Source organism: Coloeus monedula (genome assembly GCF_965178545.1).
Source record: "Coloeus monedula genome assembly, chromosome: 27".
NCBI lineage: Eukaryota > Metazoa > Chordata > Aves > Passeriformes > Corvidae > Coloeus > Coloeus monedula.
In genome coordinates, this window is record NC_138807.1 from 3,418,448 (window position 1) to 3,434,446 (window position 15,999).

The window sequence follows — 15,999 nt, forward strand, 5'->3', positions numbered from 1 at the left end:
CAGAGCTAGAATTCAACATCTCTTGAACCTCAGTTTCACAGTTTGATCCAAATAAAGTTGTAACAAACACAGGCAGTGGTACTGACCTTCCATCCCATTCCAAAACACTGTTTCTCAGCATTCTGCCAAAACTTACATGGTTGTTTTTGAAACATCCTTCATGCTGGTCAAGGGGTCAGAGGTATCAGGACAGCGCAAGAGGCACGGAGCAAACACGATGGCCAAGGCGTTGGGGGACATGCGGTTCACATCTTCTATCAAAGCCACTCTGAAATTCAACATCCAGGGAAAGAGATTTTAAGCAGACCTTGCTAGAAAACAAACACCCTGATCACACCTCGCCAGAGTTCCCAAATAACAAGTAAGGAGGCCTCTTGGACACTCAGTAAGTACAGCAGTCCAAGAAACTTTAGAATTATCTCATACCTACTAAGTAGATAACACTTCATGTATCAAAGGATCAGGGAGTCATCCAGGTTAAGCTAATCTGGTAGCTTCTCAAAAGTATGTCTGGTGATTCAGCATCTTCTCTTCAAAAATCCCTTTTACCCCTGTTCAGAGGGCTGCTTGGTAAATCCTCAGGTTCCTTGGGTAAGAGCAGCCCCTTTACCAGCACCATTTATTCTTGCACCTGGACTTGCATATGTTCATCTTCAGTTCTCTACAAGCCCCTCTGTCTAAATCCTGGTGCTCAGATGATTCACCAAGGCTTTGAGATCTACCTTGTCTTCAAAGTTGTTCTTACCTGGTTTGATCCAAATACACCAGGTGGTAGAAGTAACCACACACCTGTTTGTGAGCACAACTACCAGCTTCAATTCTTTCACTTCTAAACCAGCAGCACAATCCCCTATACTGACACTGAAGGTGTTTAACACTTTAGGAAGCTTCCAAGAAGCATTCAGAATCACAGTTTCTCTACAAATGAAGAAATTAAACTCATTACTTGACAAGATGGAAGATGAGTCGTTCCAAGGTATTATGATTTGCTTGTGGGAGCTGTTCCAGGACACTGTAAATGGCACAGAGTTGCTCCTGTTTCTCTGGCAGTTCTGCGCAAAGGGAGAAAACACAAGATTGTAACTGCTGTGCGAGGCTAGTGGAAAGCTAAAATACCTAAATTCTGGTAAGACTTACTATCATTTCATTTACCAAGTGTTTTAACTGAATGTTAAAGTACCCCTAATGGCACTGCAATTATCCTGCATTTTCAGATGCTGCTGCTGTTAGCAATCATCAGGTGACATACTAAGACCTCCAGCACTATCTAGGTGCCTTAATCCCACTGAAGTTAAAACAATCTAGGGATTTAAAGTATCTGTATATCCAGATCTGGTTCAGAATAACAAGAAGAAAAACCCTGTCTGAAAGGAAACTTAGTCACATGCTTATTCAGTTTTTAGAAAGAGCAGCTGTAAGTGACACATTAAAAGTAAAAAAAGAATCTTGAAGCAAGATCAAGTAAGCTAGAGGAGAAATTCCCTGAGAAGTGTTTTATGTAAAATGTCCAAAGTCATTGCTGTAAGTGCACTGGAAGGAGCTGTTTAGTCAGCATGTGCACCTTAAGAATTTCTTTTCCCAAGGACACGATGAGTTAAAGAAGAAATGTTTGAAGAATGGTTTTAAAACCTACCTACAGCTCTGAGAAAATCATTGTACTGTGCTGAGGTCATCAGTGGGTCTGGCAATTCCCTCAGCCACTGCTTAAGGATCCCTGTGATGGTGTGAATAGGGTAATTCTCCAGTTTCACCGAGTTTGGGTCTGTAAAGAAATGTTTTATTTAGAGCAGTTGAATTCTTTGATGCACACAATGAGACCCCATAGAAATAAGATTAGAAACATTCAAATCTCCTGTTCACAGAATCCAAATGGCAATTCAGAAAGGGAAAAAAGGCAAAAGATAGTCATTTTAAGGTACTAAACAGCTTTTATCAGCCAACAAAAATAATATAGCCTGCACAGTCAGCAAAAAGCTGGTTTTTAAACACCAAGAAGTGACAGAGTTACAGATAGAAGAGAATGGCAGGGAAAACTGTTATCATGCAAAGAGTGGACAACACTGCCTGACCTTCTTGCAGCAACTGTTTCAGCTCCTTCATCCGATTTGCTGATCCTGATTTCCTGTAGATGCCTTCTGTGTAGAGCCCGTGCATCTCCACGTACTCCAGCAACTTCTCCATGACCACGGGCACCGAGTTCCTCTCGCTGGTCAGGGCGCTCACACACACCCCGAAGTGCCGGGGCTCTGCGTCCTGCTCGCTCTGGAGGTGATACAGGTGTGACCCCACTGTGAATTCCTGTTCCCAAGCTAGAGGATGCCACAGCTTCCTGCTACAGTTACTTATGCTTCCAGAGACTACAGCTGAGTGTTTTATTCTGGCTTGCTACACGCCTTTGATCATAAAGCAGATTTCCTGAGCTGCAGCAATAAAGAGCCTTTATGGTTCACACTGCAGGATTTCTTTATCAGTTTGTCCAACACTGCACACATACTCTGAGAGAAGGGTTCCTAAATTAGCTCAAGCATCACCTCTTAGGAGAATGCTCTGTTTCTGCAATTGCAGGGCCCCTCTCTGAGTACATACAGACAGAGGAGGGAACTGATTAAGCAATCTTTGTTCAGTGCCTGGACATTCACTGTTCATTTACTGAGAAATAAAGGCAGCATTTTGCATGCACCACTTATGGTACCACAGAACACCATCCCACATCCATGGGCCTTACCTTTTTCCCACAGGAGGTACAGCTGCTCTGGATTTTGGACATGCACTTCTTGTGACAAGTCAGCTTGCAAACTAGAGAAAGGAGCAATTGTTACAGGCATCCAAATCACACTGAAACACTTTGCATCTTGAATTACCCACTTTCTATACGGCCTGTCCACCAAGGCCCACCTGTGGCAGCCACAGCTACAAGCACTCTGCACATCTGAGGTCTGTTCACTCACCACTGCACAGACAGGCCTTCTCCATGGGCCAGATGTAGGAGGAGCAGTGCTCACACGACTGCCGGATGCTCACTTGGTAGCTCGTGAACACGTGGCCATTGTGCTCTTCAATCTGGTGAGAGACAGCAAGGAACCAGTGAAGTCGTTTTGCCTTTAAAAAATTGTAATTGTTTTTAAAAAAAACATCTACCCCATCTCAGATTTGCCACTTTTATTGTACAATTACAGCTGAAAGATTTTCACCCTGAAACCAAATTTCACCCTACCTTAAGGCAGCTGGGTTTGCTGGAACATTTCATAATTGACTTGCTGCCTTAAAGTTCATCAGTACAATACAAGAGCTATAGTTTTGTTATTAATATTTAGTAGTTGTTTTCTTTTAAACAGCTCATGCTTGACAAAGCCTTTAGACTCTAGAAGACCTTCTGGACAAACAAGAAAATGCTTGAGTACCACCTATCACTGCATGAGCAATTTCTCTGGTTTGTAAAAACCAGTTTTATATTGTCACATCTTCATAAAAGAGGTAAGTGAATGAGCATGCAAAACAAACCAGAACATCAGTACAAAATCAAGCTCTTCAAAGGGTGTTTGTGTTCTGTGAGTGCACCTGAGGATTTGGACTATTGCAAAAAGAAAGCACTTACTGCACGATCTTGTTTTCTTTTCTTCTTCTGGGCTTTGGTTTGCTGCAATGGAAAACAAAACTGGCCTTAGTCTTTGAAATTCAGACATTCCAGTCCTTTTTTTTTTCCCTATTGAGTTTCCTTGACTTTACTTCACCTCCAGACATTCGAGACACTATCCTGCAGCTTCAGCTTGATTTGAGGGTTGTCTGAGCTCACGCTATCAACTTCCTAAAAACCAACTGAGCTCACTGCCTGATGACAAAGCAACTCCAAGTCTCAAACCTCCAGAGGACTCCTATGTTTTTACCAAAGAAAATGCACACTTTCCGATTCTTAACTTAAAATATTAAGTTAAAAAATTAACAATTCCAAAAAGGTGTATCAGCAAACAGAATTTGTTACACACATGATGTGTGTATGGCAAGTGTTTCCCAAATAACCAAGAATGCCATGGAAAAGGTTTCTGAGGTAACACAGGTCCCTTATGTTAAGAGAACAACAATGTTTCATCATCCCATAAACCAGTAACAGAATAACTTCTATACCTTGGGCTGCTCAGGTTCCTCTTTCTTTGTATATCCTCTGATGAATTCATCCAGAAGGGATAGAAAGAGATTCAAAACCAGCTTGACTTCTTTCTCTTCCCTTTTTTTGGCCAGGTTTGTAACTAGGAGCTGGTAATTTTCCACCAGATCTTTGTAGCCAACATGGATTTGTCCATTCTAAAGAAGGAAAAATACTTGTCAAAAAATTCGTTTTTGATACTGTTGAGACAGTTTCATATTTTCACATCTTTAAGTTCAGAGGTGAAAAAGCACAGCCATGATCAAAGTCAAAGATAACAGCCCATGACAGAAACAAGTGAACACACTTCCCTCCTGCACTGTCCAACAGCACTTGGCTGAGACAAGGCAGCGTCAGAAGAATATTGAAAAAGCTGTTGGCTCCTCTCTTTGGTGTTTAAACACAGCAGCATTAAGAGGCTGAAGACAGCAAAATCCATCCATTTCTAAAAATAAATTTATGGCTGAGTGAATGAGAAAAGGAAAACAAAGCACGCTGCTTGAGATTAGAGCAGAACTGTAAAATGAGTCTAACATTCAGCTCTGAATTCTATGCTGAGAATTGCTGAACTGCCTTGTGGAAGAGCTGCAGGCCAAGCCTTTAACCTGCACACTCAATTCATTTATTGCCTGCCAACTTTCCTTTATTGAGACTTACTACTTACAGGAGCAGAGTACATGGTTTTGATGTTTCCTCTGAACTTCTCTGTGGCTTCAAAAAACAAACATTCAACACCAGACTTCTGGGAGCGTAAGTCATTGATCTAGAAAAAAATACATCTGCATCAGATTTTGTTAAAAAAAGCACATCTGAACAGAGTTAAGCTTCAGTGGATGGGCTTGGTCATTTGCGACCATTCCAATTATTTAAAACAACACTTTTTTAATGCACTGGGCTGATGATACAAAATAGGAGAGTCGCATAGTTTGGCTTTAGAGAACTCTGTCTTTACTTACAACTCTTGCTTTTTTTAATACAACTTTTGCTGCCCACTTATTTGTAAACAAAGAACTAACATGAATGCTGTGAGTATTTAATGCAATATAATGCATTCAGAGACTTGAAGAAAAGAATAGGAAGGGCCCTTACACAGACCTAACTCAGTCAAACCATCCAATCAATTCCCCTTTGCTTACGTTATAACACAAACTTGCACCTAGAACAGTAGGCTTTAAAACTCCACACAAAGAGAGAACAAAGACTTGAATTTTATCATGGCTGAGAGCCTTTCACCTTGTTTAGGAGGAACTCATCCAGGTGTTTCAGCTCATTGGCATTTGCAATCTCCCGGACCATGGACGCGCGCCAGTTCTGGGACACGCTCGAGATCTTGCTGATCTTTATGGTTCTGTTCTTCTTTGCTTTGCTGCTCTCCTTCCCGTGGCGCTCCCCAGCCTGGGGCCGGCCCGGCTGCCCTGAAGAACCTGGCAAAGAAATGCATTTGTACTTTCAAGCAGGGTGAGGGAATTCTGCAGTATTTGTTTTCACAGAAAAGATGCACCATGCTGAGGGTTAAATCACCAAACTCACCTTCAGAAACTTTCTGGGTTCCTCCTGTGTCTGTAAAGAGGACACAAGACACGAGAGAGAGGCCATCTCCTTCCTCAATCACATCAGAACTCTCCTTTGCAATTTTCTTGTCTGGCTTTTTCCCCAAAAGTCTACGCAAAGGGCTTTTGAAAGCAGACCTGAATGCAAAAGCAGATACAAGTCTGTCCCATTAGTAATGGAACCTGGCTCTGCTACAAGAACAGGCTCTTAACAATAATCCACAACAGGATTCACAACTATGGGGAATATTTAAGGCCCAACCTGCAGAAAAACTGAGCAGCACAAAAGAAGGAAAGACAATGTGAAAGCACATCTGGACTTCCTGGTATTTACAAGATCTGCATTCTGCACTACCTTCAGCAGACACAGAGACAACACCTCACATATCCAAAACATCGGCTCTGGCTCAGGAAGTCCCTGGACTGCAGAATGCCAGAGGCTGCAGCAGACCAGGGAAGCAGCATTACATGCTTGCTGGGTTCTTCAGCTTTTCTCTTGGTGTTGTATTACACTACAGAAACCTTTGATCTGAGCTGTAAGTTGGTTCTTATTTTAAAAAGAAAGTGTTATGCAAGAAGCAGAGAATCTGTTCCTCAGCAGGGTCAGATACCATGCTCAGAGCAACATGAAGCAGTGACACAGCCACTCATGTAGCCTCTCCACAATCACAGTCTCAAGGTGCCCAATCCAAATATCAATGGAAAATCTTTTTTTTTCATTTTCTCAAAGACAGGCCAGTCACACACACAACCCGTACCTGGCATCCACTTGCTGACTCGCTGGCTGCACAGGAATGGCCATGTCTGAGGTAGGGAAGTGGTCACTGGGCTTCTTCTGCACAGGGTATTTCTTGTTGCCTTTTTCTTCTTCAATTGGATCTGGTGATTGCTACAAGAGAGAGGAGGAGTCAAAAACTGCATTTTGAGTGACATAGATCCTTTAATGGCTTTAAAAAACAGAATGGTGAAGTTTGCTCTATCAAGACAAAACACTTTACTCAATAGATATTAGCTTATTAATGCAAGAGCCAAGTATATTTAATGCTTTGATCAAGGATCCATCTACTAAAAATTAAGTTTTCAAAATACTGCATAATATTTGCTGGTGATTGTTTTTCAAGGATATCAAGCCAAAAAAAAAATGAACCTGAAGGAACACAGAAATACACTACAGCCAATTATTCACAAATCTTTAATATTTATAAAAATATGTACAATAGCATCAGTACCTGGTTCATGGCAATAGTCTGGGCCAGTGTTGAGAGGTCACTTAATGAAGCTGAACTCCCCTTCTTCCTGTAGTAAGATGGGTATATTTTAATACATAAGTATATTTTAATAACATCTGTGGCTTCTTCACATTTTTTAAATAACCCATATATCAATACTACATCTGAGACAGAACCCTGATCAGCTCTTGCAATTCACTTTTAAATGCAAAATGTACTGGAGAAGTAAAAAAGCATGGGAATGTCAGATTTCCTGTCATATGAGAGGGATGATGCTTGCAAACTGCAGGTCACAAAAACCTTGTTTCCAATGGGTAAAAGACACATGAAAATAAACTCCAGACACTACTTCAGCTAAAGCCCCTGACTTTCCATTTAATTCAGCCAGGCAGGCTTTGCATCTTTTGTGAGCTTCTGCAAACATTCTGCCCATACAGACCCACTGCAGGACTGGGAGCCAAGGAAAAGCTGGAGTTGTTCACAGCTCCATTTCCTCCCATAACATGGCCCAAATGTACAGGCTCTCAGGAGTTCTCTGTTTTAGATATTACAGATATTTGTTTTCTGTAAAATAAATTAAAAAAAAAAAAAGGAAGCTGCCCTTACTCTAGCTGATCCTGAGGAGACTTATCCACACGTATCCTTCCATCCAAAGACTGACTCAGCACATCATTCTGGCCAGCATCAGATTGTCTCTTTCCTTTCCACTTCTCTCTCTTGTACTTTAGCTTCTCTGGGTCATCCACATATCTCTGGATTGCAGAAGAAGTGGGGCTGTCCAGGTCTTTGGTTGCCTTCTGCCACCTGCTTTTATCTGCCCAGCAGTCAGCAGGACTCTGAAAGCTGCCAGTAGCAGACAGTGTGCTACGAACACTCAGTGCAAGATCTGTTGGCCTTTCAGGGCAGTTAAAGCTTTGGCTGCCTTTTATTTGGTTATTTTGATTTCTTTGTGTTTTCATTCTGTCAGCTGCCGTGCCCTCTGCTTCTGATCCAGGTGGTTGCTCAGGAACAGAACCACTTCCTTTGACCTCACTTGATGGTGGAATGTCTGAAAGAGTTTTTTCTTCACTTGGACTTTTCTCTCCCTCGCTGCTTCCCTGAAGGACATTATCTTCTTGTGTTGTGGATTTCTCTGGCACTGGAGCAGCTTCCAGGGCCTCTTCAGAAACAGTTTGCTCCTCGTGGCACAATGAAGATGGTCCTTCAAAGGACAGGAGCACATGTTTGTTCTGCAAGTCATTGTGTTCCAGCCCCCTCTGCCGACGGGATTCCCGCTTCTCCCGGCTGTTGGTTACTTTCTCTGAGCCCTCCACTGTGCTCTTCTGGGGTAATGTGGCTTTCTCAGATGAGTTCAGGTTTTCAGCTTGTTCATTTTGCGCTTGATCTTCATCCTCAATAGCTTGATCCGGCTCTGACTCATGTTTCACAGGCAGCTCATCTGCTGCTGGCTCGCTCTGTTCATCCTTGCTCGTATCATCCTCTTTATCTTCCTGCATTTCTCGCTGCTTTTCTTCTGCTGTCTGCCTTTCCAGAACCATTTTCTGGTATCTGTTATGCATTTTTAAGATGAAAACACTTTAAGATGAAACCCTGAATGCCCAGAGGTCAAAAAAAACCCCAGCTGCTTAAATGCAGCCCAAATAGCAATAAGACCCAAAGTACGCCTACAGTCCCAGTGGAGTCTGCTTGTCAGGACTGGCAGCATCAGTGCAACTCAGCTGAATAAAGCTCAAGTCCTGAGCACTTACCCACTGTCCACACTCCACTGACCACTTGATACTGACTGAAATATCACATGGCAATAACTACCTTTAAGTTCATACAATCTCAGAATGGTTTGGGTTGGGAGGGACCTTAAAGATCGTCTCATTCCCATCCCCTTGCCACAGGCAGGGACACCTTCCGCTATCCCAGGGTGTTCCAAGCCCCATCCAACCTGGCCCTGGGCACTTCTAGGGATCCAGGGGCAGCCACAGCTTCCTTGGGCAACAATTTATTAAGTTGTTTATTAAGTCAACCCATCACACAAACTGAGCTTGGCAGGTGAAGCCAGGTGATTCAATGGATGTTTTCATGTCACACTGCTCCTTCCCCTTTACCTCTTACGCTGCAGGTGCCCCCTGACCAGGGCCTGCAGGAGACAAATTCTCCTCCTGTGCTGCAGGAAGCGTTTCCGCTGCCGGTGCCGCCTCCAGGCCGCCTGGATCTCGATGGCAGCGTTGTTCCTCTGCAGAGCCATCCTGACACTGCGGGAGCGCCAGCATGCCTGGCAAGGGAGGTTTCTGAAGTAAGGGAGGGCTGCTTCAAGGTGGGGAGTGTTACATGACAGAGTTTGTTTGTTTGTTAGGAAAATAAGGTTGGCAAGTCCCAGAGATACCTGTAAAACAACAGCCGCCTGCCGCATCCTGAGAAAGCGTCTCCTTTCCAAAACCATCCTGAGCCAGCTCTGAAGGAGGATGATTTTCCTGATCACTTCTTTGTGTAGTGTATCCTGTAGTATCTGCCGTTCAGCCTCCTTCATAAAAACCTGTTCAGTTAAAGAAAAGTTCATCAAGAAGCAGTTAACAGGAGCCTGTCAGCCCTCACTGGAGATATAAGATGATAATGGTTAAGATAATGGTTTGGTATCACTGCACCAAAACTTACTGGCTGACAGCTTGCCCAAAAAATTGAAGTCCTTTTAAATTTCAGAGTTTGGATTCTAAAACTTACATCTATCCTTACAGCCTTCAAATCACAGAACCCTTCTAAAATGAAAACATTGACCTGTTTGACAATGCCAAGAGCAACAATTTCCCAAACAGTATCTATATAACATGGACTTGTACTGTAGTCAAGAAACCAGGCTGGCATCAAAACCAAGGAGTCAAGTATAACCTCTGTCACCACTTACAAGAGTTAAAATAGCCAATTTAGGTACAAAATGCAGAGAAGAGTAACACTTGTAAATGAACTGCACTGAATTTTGCAGTGTACATCAGTGTTTCTTATTGCCTTACAGAAAGTTTCACAGACCTTGGTCTTCCCTATTTGATAGTAGTTTTCATTCAGTTTTAGTTTATTCAAATAAGCACAAATGTCTTCCTTGGAGGCTTTGGCATTTTTGGGGAGTAACACCTGAAACTGGTCAATGAATTCCTGTAAAAAGCAGACAGCAAGAGACCAAAGTTAGAAGGCAACTCCCAAGTTTAGTGTTTTAGCTATAAAATAGAAATCTATTTAAGACATTTATGCTACAGGGAACTGAAAGTACTTATCTCTCACTCCAAACTGAGCTATTTTTCCATGTAAAACGCAGGCTTCAGTCAGCCTCGTGTTAATGGGAAAGATCACCCGTGCGTGATCTCTAAACCTACACAGAGTGTTTTACAGAAAACTAATTCCCACATGGAGACAGCATTGTGCAGCACTGACTGACTGCACTCAGAAGGTTTTCCTTCATGCAACCAGGAAGAATTTACTGGCAGATGACTCACACAACAGTTTAACTACAACTTTTTACCATGCAGGCTCTCTCAAAACTGCAGTGCATTTTCACAGCTCATCCCAAGTGGTCATGAGCTTCACATGAAGAGACACACAAGACGTGTTTTCCGCAGAGAGCAGATATTCCTGAAAGCACAATCCTCTTGCAGTTCCCACCATACCTGGAATGTGTATTTGGCACTGTAGCCAGACCTCCTGATCCGCACAGTTTCCAGCATGCCCGTGTACCGTAACTGCTGCAGCACCAAGCTCTCATCAAAGAGCATCTCTTTCTGTAAAAGACAGCAGAAAACAGCCAGTGAGAGCCTGAGGAGCCCAACTGCTGTCATAGGGACAGCACACTTTCCTTCCACACCTTGGTTAACTTTCACCTGCACACAGAGTGACAGTGAACAAGTTGAAATAAAGAGATTACAAGGCTCAAGCCCTGGGTCTCAGCAGCCAGCTCTGCTCTGAGGCAGCCTTACCTTCTCTGCATTGGAGCGGATGCAGCGGATGAAGAATGGCTCAGCTCTGCCCAGTGTCTCCAGCAACTTGTTAAGTGAAGCCTGAAATGAAACATTCAGAAAGGTTTTTCTTCAGGTATCAGCATTTTGGTGGTGTTTGACAGCAGGACAGCTTCTGCCTTAAGAATCAGATTGTTTCAGGTCTGATGGCTACACAAAATCCAAGCAGATTCTCCCATATTGCACACACATCCCTGTATTTGGTATGTGCTGTTAGCTCTTCTCAAAAGAATTCAAAGCAGGGTTTGCATATGCTCTAGCAGAAGCACTAGATCTGCATACTAGGATGATCAGTACAGAGAACTGACACATTTCATGGCATAAATGACAATCTCAAAATGTACTCTGACTTTAATCAAGTAATAAACTCCGCTTCAAACAAATCCCAAGAACAAAACCCACTTGGTTTTCCAAGCCAGACCAGCCTACATCAGCCCAGGAGGGCCTGTTCCCTGAGGTGTGTCCCCTACCTGGAACTGGGCACTTATGCTGGGGGGTTTCTTCTTCTTGTGCAAGTGCAAAAGGGACTTCGTAGTCCGATCGTGCAGCGTCATGCTCATTATGAGCTTCAGAGATTTGGAATCCAGCAAGTTCTACAAGGAAGTTTTCATAATCAACAAAGTGCAAGTCTCTCAACTACAAGGGAAATATTTATCTGAAACGACTCAGAATGAAACCAGCTACCCAGAGTTCCACATTCAATGGCATGTTACATTTCATGATTATTTCTATTTAGGGCCAAAGCACTTCTTAAGAGTGAAATTGTTCCACTGCCCTAACCCAAGAGTGCGAGGTGAACAAGGGGAATCACACAATCGTTGCATTTGCCTTCCCTGACTTGGAAGTGACATCATACATTTACAGCATCTCCGGTCTAATTAAACAATTCTTATTAAAGTGAACATTTACGTATTTTTGAGCTTGTCAGGATAAATAAAACAACTTTCCTACACTATAAAACAGTTCTGAAGTGAGCTGTGTCAATCAAAATGAAATTCACAGTGCAACAAAGCCCAAACCCAAGAGAAATCTAAATTTTCTGATTACCTTGGGAATGATCTGCTTTTGCTTGACACCTCTACTTTTCCTGTTAAAATATTAAAGATCATTTAGGAAAAAAAAGTACATGTGATTTTTGATTATTTCAGCAAGCCATAAGTTGGTGCAATTTATGAGGCAAGATGAAGGACAGAAGAAAATGAGCACAACAGCACCAGGGTGTGTTCATGCACATCTCTTACAAATGGTCAATGCAAGAAATGCAAACTGCTCTGCAACAAGAACAATTTTTTTTTTTTCTTAAATAAACTCTGAAGGTATTGGAAACTTTCAGAAGTGAAACATTTTCTCTGAAGTTGAAGCTATTCAAAATTGCACCGTTATACAGACTACTGTAGTGTGAGTTATTCTCTTTAGCAACTGTATGGTCATTAAATTCATTATAACATGAAGGCACTATGAAATAAAGATACTTGATTCACGAGTTACAGCTGCTTGCATCAGAACCCTGTGAAAGCACCCAACTGCTCCCAGGAGGACAATGCACATCCCAGCACCAGGAATTCTGGAATGTCTGAGCAGGACACACACCTCAGGCACAGCTCTCATCCACACACAGAAGGGAAAGAAGTGGAAACTCTCAGAAACAAGGCTGCAGTTCACATCCTCCTGGTTCTAAGCATGTTAACTCTGTGATACAGGGCAGGTTCCTGCTCTGTGCCACCCAGCTTACATTTACTTATTATACAACAGAGCACAGATCCATTTCCTTACACATGCACAGAACTGCACATGTAGAGACCTTAAACCCAGAAATATATCCAGCATCAGCACCCTGAATGTCAGGAAACATTTGTTACACCTTGTGAGAGATCTCACTGTTGAATATTTTGCAACAACAAACTCATACTACATACTTGGGGTTTTAAGCAAGTTTACATGAGAAGTAGGTTTAACTTTCAGCTAATACAATGAAGCAACAAGGTGTTCTCCGTAGCCTATTTGCAGAAGGGTTGTTTTATTTTAAATTGTCTTGTTTAGTGTTTTTCAAAAGACAAACTTGGGACAAGCATCATTTTTAGGGACTGGAGTAACTGCTTGGTTCTTGTTGCACTTTCAAAGCAATACTCAGAGCACTCACAGGAGGTGGGAGCGGTGTTGAAGCTGACTGAGGGACCGAAGCAGCTCACAGGGATCATCACCCTGCCAGGGCAGTCCTTTAATACTGGCGATGATTTGTTCATGCATGTCTCTAAAATGATCCACAGCAAAACAAAGGTGGCAAACAGAGATACACAGCCATGAGAGAGGGGGAAAAAAGGAGTTAAAACCCCAAAAGGTTCCATCACCAAGTGTGCTCCAAACTGTTGCAGGTCAATCCCAGACTACTTTTTCCTAAACATGAATGATTTTGATGACAAGTCAGCACTTTCTACTCCATCAGTGCTCTAAAATTTAATTGCCAGGGTCTTATACTCAACTTACTCATTACCTTTTAATGTAAGTTCTTGAGCCACTAATTCAAAAAACTGAGAGAAATTTAGCAAAACGTACTTAATGGGCAGTGAACCCTTCTGGTTAAGCCAAGTAACCTTTTCAGATAGATACAAGCTTCTTTATAACCAAGAGTAAACATTTTTAGATAGAGATTTGACTACTAAAATGAGGGTACTTAGACTTACATCAGAAAAGTAAGTTATAAACAAGATGTTAGAGGGAGACTTGAAGAAAATTTGGGTTTCATTTCCATTTCAAACTTATTCACGTTTAGCTTTTCAAAGTAAGCCTGGGATGGTCCTTAATTCGTGGCAGGTGCCATTCTTCAAGCATGCACTGTGCTTGTGAAGTGCTGTGTCCTGGCACAGAACTTACCTTCTTTACTCTCCAGAGAGGCACAAACCAAAAATAACAGAAGTGTAAGAATCACTTCTGACTCTTAGATGCTCTCCCCATTCTGAGCTGCTCACAGAGGCAGCAACATTATTACACAGGGTTGTTGCTTCCCTGGGTACCTCTGAACTTTTTTGAATATCAAGATTTAAGATATCCCAAGGAAACAGATCTGTTAAGCTGTGACCAATCCTTTCACCCAAATTGGATATTTAGTTCTTTGTTGCCCCAAGTGGCAGAGGCTGTCCAGGATGCAGTAATTAGGAAGCAGCATGAAGTCACTACTTTAGGTGCCCCACGGCTTCACTGCCACCCAGAGCACACTCAGAAAGTCGGTGTGTCCTGGAAATGTGCCTCCCTGGCCTGGGAGTTCAGGCCTTTTGCTACTTACTTCTTGTTCTCACAAAAAGAAATGATGTCTTGAAAAGCATTTATATCGAAATCCTCAGAACAATCAAATGAGAAATCGAGCACTGAGCGGCTGCAAAAGGAACACGTACAAAGCCTAAATATCCATGGAAAGGCAAATCTCCCTATAGAGATACAGTTCTGTAGGACTGGCCCTGCCTCCTACTCATCATAAAGCTGAAAAACCAGCCTCTGCCCCCTGCAGTGACCCAGACTGGCTGCAGAGGAGCACACAATGCTAAAAGCTGCACACACCAAGTACACAAAACTCAAAAACCCAGAGGTAAATGGAACTGAGGCTGTCCCCAACATGTGGTGGCATTGGGTCTTACATAAAATAAGCTAGAGTGTTGTTTTGATAGTATTAAAAAGGCCAAAGAAAACAAGACAGGAGAAATAAAACTGGCTTTCCTTGTGGAAAGATATGAAAATCCAACTCAGCAATTCAGCTCTTTTCCCCATAGGGGTTAAGGATGCGTTTCTCACCGATAAACTTTTTCTACCGGCGTATTTGATCTCTGGAGTTCTCCAAGGGGAACTCTGGGTCCTTGACGTACCACTCCTGTTAGGAAATAACCAAAAAATTGCATTTTGACAAAGATATGAGCAGGCAAAAAACCCCCCCAAAACCACCAACTTTAGCAAGCAAAATATCTATCCAAGGGTCTGGAGTTCTTATCCAGTACTTTATCAAGCTACAGCACTTTGCTTGCTCAAACTAGAAAGGAAGTTGCAGCTGCTCAAATTTAGTAGTTAATCCTGAATACTTATTTGATATTTCACAGAGGTCTAAGAAGATCAAAATTAGTGATAAGATGGGAATGAACACCAGAACTATCACCCCCAACTTTTACAAATAGGCCTTCAAATCTGTCCCATCCTGCTGGAAATGCTGCACTGACTGGAGGAGGAAAGCTGAAATGACCTCAGGCAAAAACAGTGACAATCTCTCCTCCATTCGTGAATGCTAAACCACTTTCACCACTCAGTTTACTCTTAGTACCAAAGCTGGTGTCTCGCTGATGAGGTTTTGCCACAAACTTGTTCTGCCAGCAGAGCAATTGTAGAGCATTGAGCATTTTCAGAGCAGTTTTCCCAGCCCTACCTGCAGCTCCCCCTGCCCTACCTGCAATTTTCCAAGCCATACCTGCAGTTTCCCATGCCCTACCTGCCGTTTCCCGTGCCCCACCTGCCGTTTTCTGGGCCCTCTCCCGCCCAGCCTGGGCGAACACGGCCATGGCGCGGATGGCCGCGCGCAGCACGGCCCAGCGGAACACGGCCACCGGGTCCATCCCGATCAGCTCCCGCACAAAGGCGCTGTCGCTGCTGCGCAGCAGAGCCACGATGTCAGGCCTCATGTAATCCATGTTTTTCTCCCTGAAATCCTGCACAAAACAGGCACACTGAGCTGCAAGCTGTCAGGAAAGCTCCCTGTGTTCTGTTCATTTGGAATAAATGTGTTACCCTCCAGCCAACACCACCACCCGAAAAACAAACCCAAAGTACCTCTGAGAACCCTTTTGATCCAGCCCATTCCCAGAAAATTTTCTACACCCTGACAAAAAGCTCCCAGAAAGGCAAGGATATTCTTTTTTTGTGGCCATCAAACCTATCACCTACTTTGATCTGGTACTTCACTTTGCCAGCAAAGTGGCGAATAATAAAAGCAGGCTCCATCACTGGGGTTCCAACAAAAAACTTGTTCTCCTCATGCTGCTGTTTGAATTTTGCCAGTAGAGTTTGGTTGGTGGCATGTGGAAAACTGGGAAGGCAAGACAAAAGCGGTCAGC

General features: G+C 42.9%; 1 protein-coding gene across 10 annotated transcripts in view; it reads right to left on the bottom strand.

The window, feature by feature from the left end:
• Nucleotides 1–15,999, bottom strand: part of MYO9B (myosin IXB) — a 41,684-nt gene that overhangs the window by 3,404 nt on the left and 22,281 nt on the right. For 4 of the 10 annotated variants that reach the window (XM_082297935.1, XM_082297932.1, XM_082297941.1 and 1 more), the window contains exons 13-38: nt 15,830–15,971; nt 15,378–15,594; nt 14,696–14,771; nt 14,193–14,282; nt 13,053–13,163; nt 11,960–11,999; nt 11,383–11,505; nt 10,874–10,954; nt 10,568–10,678; nt 9,936–10,058; nt 9,298–9,447; nt 9,020–9,186; nt 7,527–8,468; nt 6,921–6,987; nt 6,450–6,580; nt 5,672–5,829; nt 5,375–5,565; nt 4,806–4,904; nt 4,123–4,299; nt 3,596–3,637; nt 2,949–3,060; nt 2,726–2,796; nt 2,070–2,262; nt 1,634–1,762; nt 947–1,052; nt 137–268 (exon numbers count right to left, since the gene is read on the bottom strand). In XM_082297935.1, coding sequence (XP_082154061.1) covers nt 137–268; nt 947–1,052; nt 1,634–1,762; nt 2,070–2,262; nt 2,726–2,796; nt 2,949–3,060; nt 3,596–3,637; nt 4,123–4,299; nt 4,806–4,904; nt 5,375–5,565; nt 5,672–5,829; nt 6,450–6,580; nt 6,921–6,987; nt 7,527–8,468; nt 9,020–9,186; nt 9,298–9,447; nt 9,936–10,058; nt 10,568–10,678; nt 10,874–10,954; nt 11,383–11,505; nt 11,960–11,999; nt 13,053–13,163; nt 14,193–14,282; nt 14,696–14,771; nt 15,378–15,594; nt 15,830–15,971 — 3,981 coding nt within the window. The remainder of the gene's footprint in view (nt 1–136; nt 269–946; nt 1,053–1,633; nt 1,763–2,069; nt 2,263–2,725; nt 2,797–2,948; nt 3,061–3,595; nt 3,638–4,122; nt 4,300–4,805; nt 4,905–5,374; nt 5,566–5,671; nt 5,830–6,449; nt 6,581–6,920; nt 6,988–7,526; nt 8,469–9,019; nt 9,187–9,297; nt 9,448–9,935; nt 10,059–10,567; nt 10,679–10,873; nt 10,955–11,382; nt 11,506–11,959; nt 12,000–13,052; nt 13,164–14,192; nt 14,283–14,695; nt 14,772–15,377; nt 15,595–15,829; nt 15,972–15,999) is intronic. The other 6 variants (XM_082297940.1, XM_082297937.1, XM_082297934.1 and 3 more) reach the window with 5 other exon arrangements.